The following is a 20000-nucleotide window of genomic DNA, read 5'->3' on the forward strand; positions in this document are numbered from 1 at the left end:
TTTGTCAGGAAGGCGGATTCGGGTTCATTTCTGGCCAAATTTGGCCTCTTATTTCAAATGGGATGATTTTAAGACGATGGAGGGAGGGCTCCAGAAGTCGCCTGTTTTTTAATTTGCCCTCCAGACCTTCTTTTTTTCCATCTTTCTTTCTCGTAGGATACTTTTTCCCAATTTTTTACAAATCCTCCATTAAACACTGAACCGTTTTAACCTTTCGAGGAAGTTCCTCAAGAGAGAGAGACGAAGATCCCCTCGGTTAATGTCTGCATTTCCTAAAGACAAAATGATGTTATCTGGAGTTCTTGTCATAGATAGCAGACGGCTGCAGTTGGCCGACAGCCTTGAAGCCGCTGGCGCTCAAACATTTGCGTGTTGAGGACGTGAGCCGATAAAAGGAATTCGTGCCAAAGGAACGACGCTTCACATCGACGAGCCCACAACCCAAAATGGCCTTGGGATAAGAATGCAGATGATGCCAATTTAAGATGAATTGTTGATAGTATAGCATGTGCTATACTACCAAGGGCTACATTGACTTTAAAAATGTGACAGATGGGCGGGGTCAGTACAAGATAGGATACATATAAAAAAAGTGCATCCGTTAACAGTACATATGAAACATAAACAGAAAAAAGGTCTATTAAGTATTAACCTACTCATCACTCATCATTAAAGTAAAAAGTATAAAGTACAAAGTCAAGTAAAATGGAATGTATTAAGAAATGTTAAAATATCATTTAATAAAAGATAGAGGGGCTGTAAAGTGGACAGAGCAACTGCCACTGGCTTCGGCGTGACGGCGCCATCTCGGGGAGAAAAAAAATACATTATTTGGACAACGTCGACGGGCCGGATTAAAAAGCCTAACAGGCCATATGTGGCCCGCTGGCCGTAGTTAGGTTAACCCTTGTTTAGCGTACCGTCTCTCCAGAAGTGCGCTCGGATTCCTGGGCTGGCGGTGATGTCACCACCACGGATCTCCAGGCAGATCCAGACTTGAACGGCACGGCCCCCCCCCCCGACGCCAGATGTTCAAATCCGCGGCACGTCGGCATGCGGGGGATGACACGGCCAAAGCTCGGGAGGATTAAAGGCTTGGCGCCTAGGTCTCATTGTCCTTCATCTCTTCCAGACGTTCTCCATCACAGCGCCGAGGAGGATCTGGGATGACACCAGCCACTCGGCCCGAGGATTTCACTCCACGACAAATTGAGGCGCTTAAAAATGGAGTTTCTTCCACAGGAGCCATTCGATGGCTTAGAAACGGACCTTTCCAAAAAAAGAGACCCTGACGTGGACCGTTTTGAGGAACAGGGCCAAGACCAAGACTGGAACTTTCAATGTAGTCCTGGCGAGAACTTGAAAGAAGATAATCTTCACGATGGTCAGTTGGAACTGGTTACCAAGGCAACAGAAAGTCGGTCTGTCACATTTGGACTTGTGGAATTTGTCCTACGGGAGCCAAATGGCCGTGACCTTGGTCCAGACCTCCAGGATCGAACAGTGTCCTCATCGCCCGAATGTTCTAAACGGCGAGGAACCGTGGAAGGGCCCCGCATCGTCGTCAAACACAAACCCGGCTCCATCGCTTTCTCCGACTCCGCCAGGCGGAGCGTTGTCCTCAGCTCGGACGAGGGCGAGTCGTCACCGGACGAGGACGTCTTCTTGGGACGTCACCACGGCGACAAGAGGCGGGACAACGGCGACAAGCGTGGTTACTGCGACGAAGCTGGAAGTATGGAGGTATGATGCTATTTTATCTCATATTCATATTGTATTTGGTGCACCCTGCATACTTCATACTATACTACATATATATATATATATATATATATATATATATATATATATATATATATATATATATATATATATATATATATATATATATATATATATATATATAAATAGCAAAATGCTATTCCATGTGTATTCCATATTTTTTCACAAATGTAAATGCCCCCCAATAAAGCACTGGTGTCCAACTGGTGGCCCCCGGGGCCAAATCCGGATCCACCTTGTGACTTTGCACGGGCCGCAAAGTCAATCATCCTAAATTAAAAGAAGTTTTTTGTCATCCTCGATTAGTAGCGACGTCAATTACCGCCGACCCCCGCCAAGGTCCGTACACGAGTGCTTATCTCTCGCCACCGCAGATAAGGTACATTCCGGAGAACGTTGTCTCGGTCTGTTCCAAACCGCCTGAGGAATGCCGGGAATCCGAGGAAGGCGCGTTGTAAATATTATCCAAAGTGCGGCGGGTCGACGACGCCATTCGACATCGGCAGCGTGCTCTTGATTTTGTATTGAAATATTTAAAGGGCCACACACACACACACACACAAACACACTCACACTAACATTAGGATTATAGTGACTTTTCTCCCAAAAGACATTTTTCACATCCATCACTGCGGTTTCTCACCGCCAGGGGGCACTAACTGCTTTAGTCTCTGAATTTTCAGCCTCCAATTGAGTTTTCCTGTTAGTTTCCAGGAAGCCATTAGATAGCACATTTTCGGTAATGGGTGATCGCTTCTCCTTATTTCCACTGATAGACTCCAGCACCCCTGCCATCCTTGTGACGATAAGTGGTAAGGAAAATTAATGAATTTCTGTCTCTTTTTCTGTTGATTTTAGTGCATTTCAGAGTTGATTTCTATGATTGTTGTCACTTTTGTTGATATTGACTAGTGGGGCATAATTGGTGACTTTCTCAGTGCCTTTTTATTTATATTTATGTTGATTTTAATAGATTTCTTGGCTGTTTTCTATTGATATATGGTCACCTTTTGTGATTATTGAACAATGGGGTGTAATTGAGGCATTTATAGGTCACCTGTTGGTTGGGGGGCAATTCAAATGGATTTTAGGACATTTTTTTGGTCGTGCACCCCCAACGTAGATGGCACCCCGGATCAGTCGCTCATATTGCCCATAGCAAAAGCCGGCCAAAAAAAATCGAACTTTTGAACCGGTGAGTGGGACTTTATCTCACCCCAACTTTTTTTTTTGGGGTGGGCCAAATTCTTGGCGCCTCTGGAGACGGTTTTCGATTTCATTGTCACTGGCGTGCTGGTGCCGCTTTGACAATTTGCTGAGTGAGGGGCTCCTTTTGATTTACGAGGCCCTCTTTTGCACCGTGTGAGGGTGCTCCATTTAAAGACACCCGCAGATCGCCTTTCGGGGATTCAAAAACGACACACAAATCTTAGATGTGGAATTTTTTTTTGATTGGTAAGCCTTGAAGATTAAAAAGGGTCATCATGTCAACTTGTCATTTTAGGAAAATCATGGAAAATGTCTCATTTGTGTTAGTTAGGTCATTATAAAGCAAATTAATGCAAAAAAAGTACAGTAATCCCTCAAATATTGTGGTTAATGTAGACCAGACATGGCCGCAATAATAATAAAAAAAAAGTAAGGTCACCCCTGTTAAAAGAAATAAAAAAATAATTGAGTTTGAGTGGGGATTTTCACTTTTTTATGAAAAAAAATAGTATTAGCAGAAAAAAAAATTGTGATAAGTGAAACAGCGATATTTGAGGGATTACTGTACTAACTTGAGGAATGATGTCTTATTATTTTTTCATTTATTTAAAAGAGTTAACTCAGATGATTTAACAATCATTTCAACTGGGAATGAATACCGCATTTTTTTATATAGAGTACTAAGTACAAGTTTTATTGATGGCAACTATATTCAATTTTTTGTCTGCTTTTGTAGTTTGCGTCCTCTCCGCTCTTGTCTCCCTGGTCGGAGTCGGTGAGCCACCTCATGAGGGATCTGGATCGACTCCACCTGGACATCGAGGAGGCTCTGAGCGCCGGTTCCTCGCCGTCGGACACGCCCGGCGCCGCCCGCAAAAATCAGGTGAGGTCAAGATACGATACATATAAAAAAGTGCATCCGTTAACAGTACAGATAAAACAAACAGAAAAAAGGACTCAAGTATTAACATACTCATCACTCATCATTAAAGTAAAAAGTATAAAGTACAAAGTATAAAGTAAAAAGGAATGTATTAAGAAATATTAAAATGTCATTTAAAAAAAGATAGAGGGCTGTAAAACACAACAAAAAAAACAAATTAGAGTGAACACAGCTACTGCCACTGGCTGCCAAAATAGCTAAAAACAAACTTCTTTTTGTCCAATGTAAGAAGACTCTAGTCTTTATTTTTTTATAACAAATAATTGGGAAAAAAATAGGGAAAACGTGCGATTAAAGCCAAAAATCTTCCATATTAAACTTAATTTTTACGGACAGTCGCATCTTTGTCGCCGCGACTCTTGTCTTTCCCGACTCGGGTTCAAAACAGGCGGCCATTGTGCCGTTTTGGAGGCCAGCGTCTTGGACCCGAGGGCACAAAAGTCTTCTTTGGCGGGTCACAGAAGAGCTCTTGTCTTCTGAGAGTCGGCTTCTTTTGGGATGCTTCCGAGGGGCCGGCAGAAGCATCTCGGGCATTCGGCGCCGCCGGCTCTGAAAGGAACGACATCTTCATTGACATGTCTGACGAGGTCGCCGTTTTCCGTATGAGGGAGGTCTTTTGGTGGGATTTGTTGTCCCTCTGTCGCGGGGACGGGCGTTTTTTTATCGTTTTGTGCACTCCGGGACGGACGGATGTTGAACGTTTGGGCCGTGTCGTTTCAGAGGCTCGGCGAGAGGGCGGAACCGGCTGGGCGGAGCGGGTCCGGCGGTTCTCGGGGCGGTTCTGTGAGAACCAGGAGCAAAAAGACGGTGAGTTTTAAAGAAAAAAATGTTATTTTTTGGTTGCTGTTGCCATGGCGATGCGGAGACAACATTTATTTAGGCACGGAATGAACATTTAAAACTTTGAGGGTACGTCGGATATATTGTTGATACTGTAGAAGTATTTATTGGATGAAAAAATGTAAAAAATAGTAAGGTAAAAATGCATGCCTATTCTGGTTGTGATGTCACAACCAGAATTGTTAAAAAAGTGGGCGTTCCCTGATGGTGGAATTATTATGAAAAGGTCAAAAACAGCCTGATTTGAGTGCCAAAATCATTTTGAGCCTGTAGAATTTTTAATTTTTTTTTACATGTCATTGGATTGTGATGTCACAACCAGAATTGCTGAAAAAGTGGGCGTTCCCTGATGGTGAAATCATTACGAAAACAGCCTGATTTGAGTCCCCAATTCCTTTTTCAGTATGTAGAATAACATTTTTTTTAACATCTGATCTGCTCCAACTTGGCACATTGGGTCAAGACACTTTTAAGTGATGAAAATATTAGTATTTTCTTCTATTGGGGCCACATAGCGTGTACACTTGACACTTGAAAAAGCTTCGGCTGAAGGTGTGACGGTGGCCGGCGACCCCCCAGCGTCACACCAAGCGCATCTTTTCCCTTGACGTTGGATAAAAGCCATCTGGGTCGGGCCTCCCATCCAAAGCGTCCCATTCAGGCGGACCGAGAAGGACGGACAAGTGAGAAATTTGGAGAATGCTCAGCGGCTTTACATTCAAAGCTTTTCAGGCTAGGCTTTGTGCGACGTTTGGCCGCGAGCTGCACAAGCGCCTCTCTCCACCTTCTCTCAAACTCTTGTCTTGTTCTTTTTTATAGAAAACTTGAAATATTGTTTTTTTTGGGTCTTTAAAAAACAAAAGACAAATATTTTATTTATATTTTTCCATTGACATTAAAACTTAACTGGAATATAAGAAATATTTCCTTTTATTCATTTATTTTTAGATTTTTTTCTTTAAAAAAGCCCTTTTCTTTAAAAAAAAAAGTAAATAAATATATACATAATAATATTTTTTTATTGAAAATATTTATTTCTTTTTAAATTGTTTTTATTGTTAAAAGTAAATATTCTAATAGTAGTTACATTGAAAAATTTTAGTTTTCAATACTATAATATTTTGAGATTCTTTAAAAAAAAGTAAAAAATAGATATATATAATATTTATTTTAAAATATTTTTTTATCTTTAAATTTTGTTATTGTTAAAGGTAAATATTCTAATATTATTTACATTGAAAACAATGCAATTGAGTAATCCTCACTTTTAGTTTTCAATACAATATAATATTTTGCAATTAAAAAAAAAATACATATATATATTCAATGTTTTTTTTATTTCTGACATATTTTTTGAACTTTTTAAACCGAATAACCGTTGCTACGAAAAGCCTAGCCGTACTAAAAGTTGCCAGATTTTCCAGAGACAAAAAGAAGCTGGACGCTGGTGAAAAACGCACGGCTGCTCCCAGACAAACATGTGCTCTGACAGAAAATTGGACGGGCCTAGAAGAGTAGCTCGGCCGCTCTGGAAAATGGCGCACTCTCCGCCAGGGAACAAAAAAATAAAACAAAATCAAACGTGGAAAGCAGGCCAACGTAAATCACCACGACGTCGGAATGTTGACGCTGTCGTCTTATACTCAGAAATTTGGGGGTTCCAACTTGCGGTGAATTTGCTGCGAGCCAAGTCGTAGTTACACTTTCGTTCTATTCGAATTTGTCAAATGATATTTCTTCTGATCATATATAGAGGTTAAAATTGGTCCAAATCTTCTTTTTGAGTTTCTTTATAGCAAATTTATCTTATAATTTTGATGTTTTTCAATAAATGTCATAATTATTAATCAAAAAAAGTGGTAAAAATGTTGTTTTGTTAAAAAAAAAAAAATTAAATATTTAATGTTATATTTATTTACATGAGAAAGAGTATAGATTTTTATATTTTGGAAAAAAAATGGTGTTAAAATGTTGTGTTTTGCTGAAAAAAACATTAAACATTGAATTTTTGAATGGGAAATAGTATACAATTAGTGTACAATTATCAAAAGGCAATTGACATTTTCTCTCTTGTTTTTCTTTCAGGTTCGCTTGGAAATCAACAGCCAATCACGAGCAGGTAGGACGCCAACCCTTCCGCGTCGAGTCGCTTTGTCTCCGCACTTTTCCTGTTTTTTTACTAAATGTTTGCACTTGAAGTGAATGAGAATGTTTTATTTGACCAAAAAAAGCATATTTTTATCCCCGTACATTTTCAAACGTTTACTAAACTTTCAATGTGACTTTTTTGCAATTTGACGGAATTTGACAGGCGCTTCGGCTTGCTCAAATATCTTGGCATTTTGCTCAAACAGCTGACATATTTGCGGGGGAGGCCCGGCATGATAGTAAACAGGTGTCCGTTCAACTCCGTTCAACTCATTGGACGTTTATTTTCTCTTTAGTTCCTCTTGCTAGTAGAATTGCACAAAAATTGTACAAAAATCGGCTTTGGACAGCCAATTCGTTACATTTTCTGCAAATTAACGCTGCTTTAACCAAAAATAATTGAACTACAAACATCATTTTGACAGATATTTAATGTTTTATTATATTTTTTCAAGTACCAGTACTTTGTTCTGTTTTCTATAGTTAATATTACTGCAGATAAAACATATTTTTCTTCACCTTCAAGTTATATTTTGTACAAGTACACATTGTATTGGAATGCTACAACCACAAACAAATAAGTGATATGTTGCATTTTTTTTGTAAATTGTAACGCTGCTTTGATCAAAAATAATTGAACAACAAACATCAATTTGACATATTTTTAATATTTTACTATATTTTTTAGTACCACTACTTAGTACTTTACAACCACAAAAAAATGAAGTAATAAGTTGCATTTTTTGTACAAAACTGCTCATTATTTTTCACTTTCATTTTTTGCACAACCATATATCTTGCTTCTCCAAAAATATGCATTTTTTTTTATAGAAATCTCTTTCAATTTGTACAAATTAACTTTACTACCACTACAAAGTACTTTTTTCCACTTACTAATATTATCTACTACAAAACTATCATCTTTACTACCATAGTGAATTGGAGCGTGATCGCTATTTTAACATGATTTTCCCTCAAAAAAAATCATACCTCGTGAGGTAGGCGGGATGAATTCAATTTCGAGCGCTCCTATTGGTCGAGGCCAACAAGTGACAAACAAGGGAAATGTGGAACAAACTAATTGACTTCTGGGAAAGTCTCGAGCGTGAAGAAACCGTGACGAGGAACGACCCGTGTCTTCGGGAAAACAAGATTAAGGACTTTTTTTTTAGTGGACTGCACCCCACAAAAAAACAAAAAAGACCCTCCCCCTTCCCACCCCCTCGTCCTAAAGTCATCATCTAAAGTCAGATATGCTCCACATGTGTGGCTCCTGTGGAAAAATGAACTCGGCTGGGAATATATGGTCAGGAAATTTATAGCACATGCCTGGGACGAGCCCTTGGGGGTTGGGGGCGGGGGGCCTCGGTTTGGGGAAGTGGCTGGGGGGGGGGCGGACACGCTTCCACGCTCCCTTCTTTCCATCCCAGTGCTCGCTCTCTCCCAACGTCAATGTGAGCCCAGCGCAAAAGGAGGAATGGCTTATGGAATCACATCTGGGATTTTTCCACTTCCTCCAACTTTTTCTTTCTTTTCGACTTCCTGTCGTTGGCTTTGAATTTTTTTTCCATTTTTTTAACTCTCTCGCGACGTATTCTAGTTAGTAGCTAGTTTTTGTCAATATCATGTCAGTTAACACACTTTTTGTGTGTTGTGGATAAATGTTTACATTTAAAATTGTTCTAATGATACTCTATGGCAAGGGTGTCAACTTGGTTTAATGGGGGTTGGACTATTTTTGATATAATATTTAGAATTTTTTTTAATGAATGGGTTAAAGGAACTGGATTAAAATCCCTGAATATTCAGTTTTTATATAGATCTAAAACAATGTTTATTTTTGCTTTTTTATATATTTTTTTAGATTTTACAAAAGGATTTCTGAACTAAAAACACAGAAAAATGGACAAAAAATGACAATTATTGATTTAAAAGGGGGAAAATCAGGAAATTTTATATAAATCTATATTCTTTATTTGAATTTGATCCTAAAACAGAAAGTTGACACTCATGATTGACTTTCCCGGGCCACACAAAATGATGCGGCAGGCCAGATTTGGCCCCTGGGCCGCCACTTTGACACCAGTGCTCTATGAAGTATTTTTTTTTGTTAGTTGGCCCTTTAACACACAGTTGGATGTCGGAATTGGTATTAAAAGCCAAAATATAGAACCCCAAATCGTCATAATTCCCGTATGAAAGGAATTTTCACTTTATTGGACATGTTTGTGCTTAAATCGTGCAAACAAAGTAGAAGTGCCTGCTTTTATTCGTGGGGGGTGCATTCCCATTTTTGATGGATGTTTCCCCTTCTGTCATGCACTCGCCTTCAAGTTGCAACAAAACCACAACCAGCCCGCTTGTGGCAATTACTCCTTGCTTAGGCTATAATTTAAATCAATGCGGGTTCATGTCAAGACACATCATAGTGCGTCAAATTCTCCTTCCTGTCAGAATGGATTGGACGTCTATCTACGCCAATGGCAGCCTCTCCTACCCAATTGACAAACATATACCAAATAGGAGTAACTTGAAAAAATGTTAATTTACCACGCCATACTTTATAAATATGATAAAGGAGATATTATATTAGTTTTTATGGTAATTAAAGTGGAAAGGGTCTGGATAGATAACTTAATTTTCCTTTAAGAATATAAATACAATTGGAAAAGTGTGCGAAATGTTGTGTTTTCATAACGTATTATCTTTTTTTGTAACCGTATCAGTACGACGTCGGAGTAGTATCATGAAATGTATACAATACACACATTTCCCACTGTCAGTAAACACATCACGGCTGTGAGGGTCTCGACGTGCGTGGTTTTGGGTTTTCCTCAAACACACGCACACATACACACGCGTCTAGTGTGAAGTGGGAATATCTCAGTTTATAAGTAGTATTATTTAATATTTTCCCACGATCTTCGAAATAACATCTTCATTTGGACACTTTTGGATTTATTTTGCACTTCCACTGGGATTTGGAGAGGAGAACGCGTGGGGACGTCTAAACCAGGAAAAAAAGAGGATTTTTGTCCATTTTTTTTAGAAGGGGGACCGGAGGATTTTCGGGGGTGGGGGACGCTATTGATTATGTCCAAATGCGATGACGTCTAAACGGACGTCGGCCACGCTGAAACTGCGGCGATCCTTGAGCCAGCAGCTGCGGAGTTCCACGTCCAAAGCTTGGGACTTACTCTGGAGGAATGTCCGTGAGCGGCGGTTGGCAGGTCAGTGGAAGCCCGGGCGAGGTGGCCCCAAGTCCGGCTTCACATTGTCGATGTGCACCCTCCCTCTGGAGGGTCGCAATTTCTGAAAATTGCACATTTATTCGCTTTAATTATGATCGTCATAGTGTGTCATTTTCAGGGAAACTATCTTCATATTTATAAGTCTTCAAGACACTTAATAGTGTCACTTTTTTAATTTCCAATAAATATTCCAATGAACTTTTTACGCACAAGTTTTGACCAATTTTGGTTATTTGAAGCAAACTCCATAGGGATTTTTTTGTGTGTATACTTGTGCAAGTTGGGCTTGATGTAACCGCACGGTGGCGCCAGTGAGTTGTATCTGCTTTGGAATTTTGGAACGTGAAATATTGAAGTGGTTTTCCCCTAATATATAATGACAACAGACGTTCAATGCATTTGAGTGGAATGTTAGTAATGGATGATTATTTCAGTGCCATTGACGGTAATAGACGTCCAATCCATGCAACACACAATATTTAAAAGGATACTACTACTAGTTCTACAGTTTTTTCATTTACTTTTTATAGAAAAATATATAAAATGCACTTTATAATGGAGTAAATACTGTATTCACTTGCCATGGAAGCTTAGATGAATATGGTAATACAAATGAATACCAATACTGCTCTGGATTGGACGCCTATTGCTGTCAATGGTACAAATTGAGCTAATAATGGCTTGTTGGTGACTGTGATGCAATGGTTTGCGTAGTTGGAAGTCCCACGTGAACGTCTTCACGTGGGAACGGCACACTAGCAGGAGATGAAGTCATACTAATGGGCTCCAGATGTTGCATAAACCACGACGATGCGTCTTCCATTTTTTGGGGTGGGGGGCTTAGGGACCCCCTTTTGTGTGGTATTTGCCAAGGAGTTGAATTAACTCACTTCCACGTTGACCTCCGAACGCCACACGGGATTGAAAAAGTTGACTTTGAGAAATTCCCTTAGGTGTTACTAATGTTCACGGCGAGAAAACATTGTTATGACAATAAAACCCAACTTCATCAAAACAAAGACGTCTTTGTTGGGATAACAATGGACATTTCATCACATGAGAAAGTTCAAATCCAACTAATATAATGGCGTTGACTTGAAAAAAAACTGAATAATTTAATGATTAAAACATGGATTTTATTTTATATGTAAGCATCTGTTGAAGATTTTATTATGTGTCCATAAACAACAAAAAAACATTAGCGGCTACATTTCAAATGGCTAATTTTGCTTTTAAATACTCATTCATTCATTTTCTGAACTGTTTATCTTCATGAGGGGGTGCCGGAGTCCACCCCAGCTTGCCCTAACCCTGAATCAGTGGTCAGCCAATCGTAGGACACCAGGAAATGGACAACCAATCATAGTTAGGGACAATTCAGAGTGTTCAACCAGCTAGCCTAGCATATATGTTTTGGAATGTGGGAGGAAACTAGAGTACGTATAGAAAACCCATGTAAGAACATGCAAACTGACATTCCTTTGGATAAAAAAGAGCCAAGTGAGGCGGTTCGGGCATCTGATGAGGATGTCTCCCCGGTGAGGCGTATAAGGCACGTCCCAGGTGGGAGGAGTCCATGGGACATGCTGGAGGGGGCGGGACTACGTCCTGGAAGGCCCGGGAGAGTAGAGAAGTAGTGAAGTGGCTCGGGGAGAGAGAAGCGTAAGATTCTAAGAAGAAAATGGATCATTGTTTTCATTTCCTCGTATTGCCCAGTCGGATTTTTTGGGCTTGGGTACATTCCGTAAGACGATAGGCACCGCGCAAAATTGGAATGCTTGCGTCTAGACGCCTCCTGAGGAAGTAAACACAAGAGTTGAGTCAAGTCCACGCTGGGGTGGGGGGCGTCGGTTTAAGTCCCATGCCAACCAATGCGCCGCCACTCTGTTTTTTTACGACTTGAAGCACTCCCATGAATGAAGACAGGTGTTTGTGCCCCGTCTGATGAAATCGCCTCAATTCCGTGACGCCTTGGGTCGCAAAAAAAAAAAAAATGTCCGCCCAAGTGTGCGGCTGGGGAGGGAGGGCTACTGAGGGAGGGAGGGGGGTTAATCCTGGGAGTCGTTTATGAAGTGTGCTGCTGAATTGTGCTCTTTGTCTGCTTATAACTGGAGTGGATTTGATTGGCGGGGGCACAAGCCAGGATTGTGCCTTTTTACGTACTCGTATGGCGCCATGACACGGGGGGATTGGGTAAGGGCCACGCTGCCAGGCTGCCACGTTGGCACGGGGGTGGGAAACTTGTTGTTTTTTGTCATGGAAATGATGTATTTATGGTTTTAATCACAGTGAAAAAAATGATTTGAGTCATGAATTAACAGCATTTTTTGCTTGATTCAATCAATCATTTTGATTTGTTCAAATTCTCTTCTGAGGCAAATATTCTCTTATGTTTTTGTTATTTATTTACATTTTAAATGTTGATTTTTGCCTTGTATTAAATTGATTTTTAAGTAAAAAAAGAGGAAAATAGACTAAACAAGTGGAAAGAAATAAACATACTTTATTTTTCTACATTTTAAGTTTTAAAAAATATACAGTTAAATATTTAGATATTTTTTTGTATAAAAAATATTTTAAAAAACTGTAAAAAATTATATATTACTTAAAAAAGGGTAAAAGAATAGTACCAATTCTGATTAAAATTTAGCATGAAATTGGCATATTTGATTGACTTTGGCGTGCCGCATCTAGCCCCCGTGCCGCCTATTTGACACCCGTGGCGCCAGCATTGCTGAAAGCGTGGCCCGGACCCTGAGGGAGGGGTCCGGATGTGGACTTTAATCGAGGTGCTGTTGTTGAGTTGTAAAACTGAGGCCAGGGGTTTTTAAAGGGGCTTTTTTTGGGACAATTCGGCCTCGGAAGAATGCGTCACTGCGTGGCGTGAAATTTTGGAGGCGTGACGAGCGGAACCGCAAAAATGTCTTGGGGAGGCATGACAAAAAAAATTCAGAGTTGGATGACTCTTGTTAAACAAAAACAAGTACTTTTCTTAGTGAAAGTAAACTTTTTTTAGAAAAAACGGGCCTAGTTTGGATTTGCAACAATGTTTGTGTTTTGAGGAAAAGTACAAAAAGTCTCAAAAATGCCTAAAATAGAAAGTAAGTTGACGGGAAGAAAGTCTAAATTTACCAAAACATAGTCGAAACATCAATTTGTAAAACTCTCAAAAAGTTATGATTAAAAATGTAAGAGAAAGTCAGCCATATTGGTTAAAATTTGATGATGTCACTATAAAAAAACAACAAAGTTGGCCTTAACATAGTTTAATTCAACAACTTAAAATTTGCCAGAACAAAAGATTCTCATTGACTATTTTGTATGCCGTTTTGATTAAAAAAAGAAAAATACTGTAGCACCAAAAACAATATCTCTGAAATGTAGTTTAAAATGACACATTTTGGCCTTTAATATCAACCAGGAAGTCCGATCCATTGCCTTCAATGTTAGGAAGCCCAGAAAATGTGCTCCTTTGATTCAAAGTCCCTTTCCTCATTTCCTTTCCAGTTAGCTCCGATTTCCTTCCAAAAACTGCTATCAGATTTAGACCCCACGCCTTCGTAACAACCTACGTTAGAGTGTTTCTTCCTCTCCCGGCCCCCCAAATTGGGTCACTTCCTTTGCCTCCCTCACCCCAGCTCCTACCCACACTAGACGAGTTGTTCGGTAGAGGGCGTATCCCAAATAAAAACTGCAAAAACAAAACGGTCCCTATTTTTGCAAGCTTTCCTCACTGACTCGGCATTCCGGCGGTATTTATATTTCCCTCCCGTGCTGACGAACCTTTACACAGACTCTGGATTGAGCTCGGGGAGGTGGGCGGAACTCCCTCCGCCTTCCCAACCATTGGCCGTCCCTCGGGTTACGTGACCGCCCCTCCCCTACGCCGCCTCGCTGGGCTCACTCGAGGATTTTTGCACCTCCGTGTGAAGTTTTCTTTGCGCTAGTACCGGGAGTTTTCGCTCAGTTCTGCATTTTCTTTGGGGGGCGGCGGGGGGAACTCCCCGGGAGATGTTTCAAGAACTTGGCGAGTCCCCGGGTAGTGAGTGTTTGGGTAGTATGACCCTGGAAAGCCGGGAGATCTACCTGAGGATGGACCACCATAGGAGGCGTTCTGGGTATAGGCTGGGACGGATCATTGCCAGGCAACAACTTCTCAAGAGGATAGCTGGAGGTAGGTAGGAGTGGCAAAAATGCGGGGAATTTGTCCTGTTGGATTGAATCTGGGCTAGTTTTGGATTTTGTGGATTTTAAACCCGGGTCAAAAAGCTCATTGGCTGCCATTGACTTCCATAGAAACACAGCTTGTTTGAATCGTGAAGGGTTGACGCCGAATGATTGGGCCTTCAAAAAGTTGGTTAAGTGTCGTCGGAGAGATTCCAAATTTTTGCCGGATCGGGAAAATGCCGACTCGGATTGATAAGGTTAGAAATGGGGATGATGAAATTATTTTTCTGTGAAAAATGCTATCTCTAAAATCAAATGACAGACTGTGATGTGGTTTGTTGGAATGGTTCAGTGCGGATGAGCTCATTGGATGCTGTTACCGATGCTTGATGTCCAATTTGTTTTGACTGGGAGGGTCGTGCTTTCGCTCTTGACGAGTAAACTTGTGGTGGGGTGGGTAGTGTGTTGGCCTCACAGTTTTGGGGTCGAGGGTATGATCCCCCTGTTAGTCCTCAATTTGGGAACTTCTGCCTGGCTTGCGTGGGTTTTCTCCAAGTACTTCACTTTCCTCCCACATACCAAAATAATGCATGCTAGGCTAGCTAGTTGAACACTGTAAATTGCCCAACCCTAGCTATGGTTGGTTGTCCTTTATCAGGGTAACCGGTACAGAAAATGAATGAAATACTATCTAAAGAATCTGCTAATTTTGCTAAACCTGAATAACTGTCAGCCGGGATAGGTCTCAGCACCCCTCGCGACCCTAGTGAGGAGAAAGCGGTTCAGAAAATGAGATGAGAAATGCAAACATTGATAGCCATTGGCATGGCCTTCTTCTAAAATAAGTTTTACTTGTTGAAACCCGTAGCAACCTTGTAAACATGTCAACAAATACTCTCATAACTGCTCAGAGAATGTGGCAAAATGTTCCGATCCCGTGTTAACTGAAAAAATGAGTCACAAAGCGTCCTAAAATGGAGCGTGGAAAGGAATGAAGGCTTGGTTTCTTTGCCAGATCAGCTGATGGTCTCTGGAAAAAGGTCGCCTCAAGCCTAGCATGGGTTTTTGTATGTGTGTGTATGTATGGTTGTGTATATGGTTGTGTATGTGTATGTGTGTGGACAAACTTGACCTTCAGCCAACAACGGGGTGTTGCGGGCGCGGTAAATAATTGCTGTTGACTGACAATAGAGACGCAGATAAGTCGGCGTTACGTAACGAGGCGGGAAGCCACTCGCCGTAAACGCCGACCAGATAACTACGCTTTTACGAGGCCGGAATCTGACTTTTCTTGAAGATTTACTCAGGTAAACGGTGCCCAGGTTCTGTGTTCACTCTGGAATTTGAGGGAAAGTAGAAGTGCAAGTTATGGATTTTTTTTGACAGCTTGTTGTTGTGTGTGTGTTGGTTTTTATTGTGAAAACTGGTGTTTATAATCTAATTGAGTGATAATACACATGACTAATACATGCATGTGTGTATATATCATGCTGTTGATTTTATATGACCTGAGTTTGAGGTTAATAATAAATGGGAAATACATATTGATGAACATATGTAAATATTTAAGATGATTTTATGATGCAAGCTGGTATTTTTTTACTGAAATAGGTAAAGGAAGATGGCTAGATTTGGTCTAAATATCACAATTTTATTGTTTACATAACCTGCCTTGTTGGTTGTTTTTAGTTCTGTTTTTATTGTATTTTTTATCGTATTTTCACGACTATAAGGTGCACCACATTTAAAGGCGCACCCTGAATGAATGACACTTTCATTTTTTTCCATATATAAAACACACTGGATTATAAGGCGCCCTTGTCTATTTTGGAGAAAATTTAAGACTTTTAAGTGCGCCTTATAGTCATAAAAAACACAGTAGTTTATTCCAAACTGCTAATTGTAAATAATCATATAAATATAACTCCCCAATTTTATTTTTGGACATGTCCACATCCCGAAACATGTCCCAACTCCTAAAAACTACGAGGCGAGCATTCTTTCCAGTCATGCCACTGAATCAAACCCTGCAACCCTTCGTACTGGCGCCATTTTGGATCCAAGTAGGCCTATTCCATTTCTGGGCCTCACCTGGTGTCTCCAAATGTCAGCCAAAAGGAGTATTTTCAGCGCCGGACTACCGCGGCGTGTACAGACCGGCGGCCGGCGAATGGCGGCCGCATTCCAGCCCGCTGTTGACACAGCAGGTTAAAAGCGAGGGAGGGCCGGGAAGGGGGAGGAGCCCGGAATTCCAGGCGAGCCCACTGGCTCCATACGTCTGACGTTCCAAAGGAAATGCTGCAAAACGTCACTTGGCTTGGATTGTGTGGCAGTCAGTAGCGGTTGGCTTTCATTTTGGACCAAAAACAGAACATATTTTAAAAAGACTATATAATTAAAAAAAAATACCACAAAAAATAGCTTTATTTTTAGGAAAAAGCAGCATGGCATTACTTCATACAAAAATAAAATATTTTTGGGGGGACTCAATATAATTAAACTGATAAAAACATCATTTTTTATGTTAAAAAAGAAGCATGGCATGTCTTCATATATATTTTTTGACTAATCAAACTATTATTATTTTTTAAATGATTTATTCTAAAAAAAAAAAGGAACATAGGGTGTCTTCATATAAAAACTAAAATGACTTCTTTGCAAAAAACCTTGGGCAAGTGGTTCTGTTTTTGGGGCATTTTGTGCAATAGATTGAGTGTTATTGTATAGGCACGACTTTGGCAAAAACTGTAGAACTGAAGGCTTCTCGAGTAATTTGAGTGCCCGCCCATCGGAAGCCGCATTTTTTGGGGTCCGGGAAAACTTTTTCAGGCTCTCCTTTGCCACTCCAGACTTTTTTTTTTTACTGAATGGCGCGCTGGCATCCGACACGAATACTGTAATTCGGAACCAGGCGACGATGGGTCCTTCTTGTTTCATCTTTTATTCATGAACTGGGGGGGCTTCGGGCACACACGGCCTTGTCATGCAGATTTCCTCCTTCAGACGCCTCGTAAATACCGACTGCCAGTAAAAAAATAAAGCAAGAAAAAGAAAAGAAAAGCCATTTTGATCCTGCGATTAAAGTTGTTTGCAGCAGTGTAGCTAATCATTGGCTTCCCTTTCACTTTGACTCAATTTCGCAAAAAAATGGCAGACTGACTGCAATGGAACAGGTTGTATATTAACAGTTTTTTCCTTTGAAATTACTAGGAAATATTTACTGTATTTTCATGACTATAAAGCACATTTAAAAGTTAAATTTTCTCCAAAATAGACCTTATAATCCAATGTGCTTTATATATGGAAAAATAATTAAAATGTGTCATTCATTGAGGGTGCGCCTTTAAATGCAGTGCGCCTTATAGTCGTGATTATATGGTAGTTTGGTTACTGTTCCTTTTGGACTATATTTTTATCGGAGTAGTACTTTATTTGTAGGTGTCTGCATAGTTTGGCGAAATAATGTTATTTTTTTATGAACTGATGAGTTCACAAGAAAATAAAATTAAGGTTTGAGAGATGTAAAGGCACATTTGATTAAGTTTTTGAGCAAAAAATAGTATTTTTGTACTATGGTACATTTAACTGCACTTTTCTAGCATTATCTATGTTACATTATTACTATTTTTAATAGACATTTTATATTGAAGTGAATATTTCAGGGTTTTTTTGTATTAAAAGTATGTAGGTTTTTACTATTTACTTTGTTTAATTTTAAGATATATTTTTTTTCCATGTACTGATCTAGTATCTATAATTTTATTGTGGTGCGGATATTTATTTTATTTATTGATTTTCTACATGACTTATTCAAATGGAACATTTATCCATTTTCTTCATTTTTTAGAGATATATTTTCCCCATTTACTGCACTAGTATAATTATCTATTTACATTGAATTATTATAATTTTTTAATGTAAAAAATGTGTGTTTGTGGCATGCTGCCACTAGATGGTGACGCCAAACTTTCCACAACATGTTCACCATCAATTCCTCTCAAAATGCGTACTTTTATCATTTTTTGTGTTCTTTTTTTGCAATACTATTTCCCCCATACCTCAGTACAATAACAAAATAATAGTAACTCCAAAAGCACTAAATTATTTAAAAAAATACATCTTCTGGAATGAATTAAATCCCCTAATGGTCCATTCTCATTTAAAAACAATACTATCAATTCCTTTTTTCATATTTCCTCCCAACCAATGTTCCCTCTAATTTTTCGCATTCCCATTACTCACAACAACAGAAATTTACAGCTCATATTTTCAATTGAAATAACAGCTCTAGACCTCATATTTATTTTGAATGACATCCACGTCAAAACCGATTGGACGTCTGGCCTTGAAAAACAATCTTTCCTCTCCCTTTACTATAAATAGTCCGCTCAAGATTTCAACACTCAATGGCCGTAAAAAGGAAGCACCCGCATTCCGATGAGGGACAGCGTTTACGCGGGAGTTCCCCAGCGGCTTTTCTCACGGTGGGCGCCCTTGTTCCAATGTCAGACCACCACCCCCCCCCTCCAAACCCACCTCCGGCTCCCCTCAGACCGACTCTTCCCAAAAAGAGGGAGGTGACCCCACGCTGTCCTCTCTGGGATTGGCTCCAAGTGAGATGGACCTAATAGAGATGAGGGTCTTTTACATTGTTATTTTTTTTTTTGAAGGGTACCCCTCCAATGTCACAAGTGTTTGGGTCTTACAAAAGCGCATTACTACCGTTTCTTTACAAGTTGTGCTTTTTTATGTCGTTTAAATGAAGTTATCCAATCCACTATTGCATATTTATAATAATATGCCTTTTTCTCACGATTTTACAGATTTAATCTCATAATTGTATGTACATATGACATTATTCACCCTATATTAGGACTGCTTTTAACAGTATCAGAAGATACGTCTTTGTTTTGGTAATAGTACAACTTTGATATTGTAATACGTACAGTTCACGTAAGTCTATTTTTGTTTTCTGGCCCTCATTGTCTGTCGTCGTTTTCTGGGAAAACAAAGTGGCATGTTAACGTTGTGGTTAATAGGGCCATGTGTTATACGGCTACTACCTTGGAAAACAGCAAATGACAGTGTTTGCTCAGGCCATCAAAGAGAGGGCGGGAGCTAAAGTGTCTTTATTATCAGCGGGAAAACAGACTCAACGACGGCTTGTCATCCGTTTGCAATTTTTGACAGTAAATAAGTGACAAATGTCCAATCCGTTCCAACTGGCAAGATTCTAAGATCTAAGTACTGTTTAATTTCGAAGTACTGTTTAATATCTAAGTACTGTTTAATATCTAAGTGCTGTTTAATATCTAAGTACTGTACTGTTTAATATCTAAGTACTGTACTGTTTAATATGTAAGTACTGTACTGTTTAATATCTAAGTACCTTACTGTTTAATATCTAAGTACTGTTTAATATCGAAGTACTGTTTAATATCTAAGTACTGTTTCATATCTAACTACTGTTTAATATCGATATCTAAGTACTGTTTCATATCTAACTACTGTTTAATATCGAAGTACTGTTTCATATCTAAGTACTGTTTAATATCGAAGAACTGTTTCATATCTAAGTACTCTTCAATATCTAAGTACCTTACTGTTTAATATCTAAGTACTGTTTAATATCGAAGTACTGTTTAATATCTAAGTACTGT

General features: G+C 39.6%; 1 protein-coding gene across 5 annotated transcripts in view; it reads left to right on the forward strand.

Moving 5' to 3' along the window:
* Nucleotides 1-1106: 1106 nt before the first annotated feature.
* Nucleotides 1107-20000, forward strand: part of stard13b (StAR related lipid transfer domain containing 13b) — a 36718-nt gene continuing 17824 nt past the window's right edge. The window contains exons 1-4 of one of the 5 annotated variants that reach the window (XM_077722738.1): nucleotides 1107-1743; nucleotides 3728-3874; nucleotides 4655-4741; nucleotides 6860-6893. In XM_077722738.1, coding sequence (XP_077578864.1) covers nucleotides 1225-1743; nucleotides 3728-3874; nucleotides 4655-4741; nucleotides 6860-6893 — 787 coding nt within the window. In that variant the 5' untranslated portion in view covers nucleotides 1107-1224. Of the gene's footprint in view, nucleotides 1744-2493; nucleotides 2595-3727; nucleotides 3875-4654; nucleotides 4742-6859; nucleotides 6894-10020; nucleotides 10153-13944; nucleotides 14348-20000 lie in introns of those variants that run through there. The other 4 variants (XM_077722740.1, XM_077722739.1, XM_077722742.1 and 1 more) reach the window with 4 other exon arrangements.

This window comes from Stigmatopora nigra, chromosome 8, assembly GCF_051989575.1.
Source record: "Stigmatopora nigra isolate UIUO_SnigA chromosome 8, RoL_Snig_1.1, whole genome shotgun sequence".
Lineage (NCBI taxonomy): Eukaryota > Metazoa > Chordata > Actinopteri > Syngnathiformes > Syngnathidae > Stigmatopora > Stigmatopora nigra.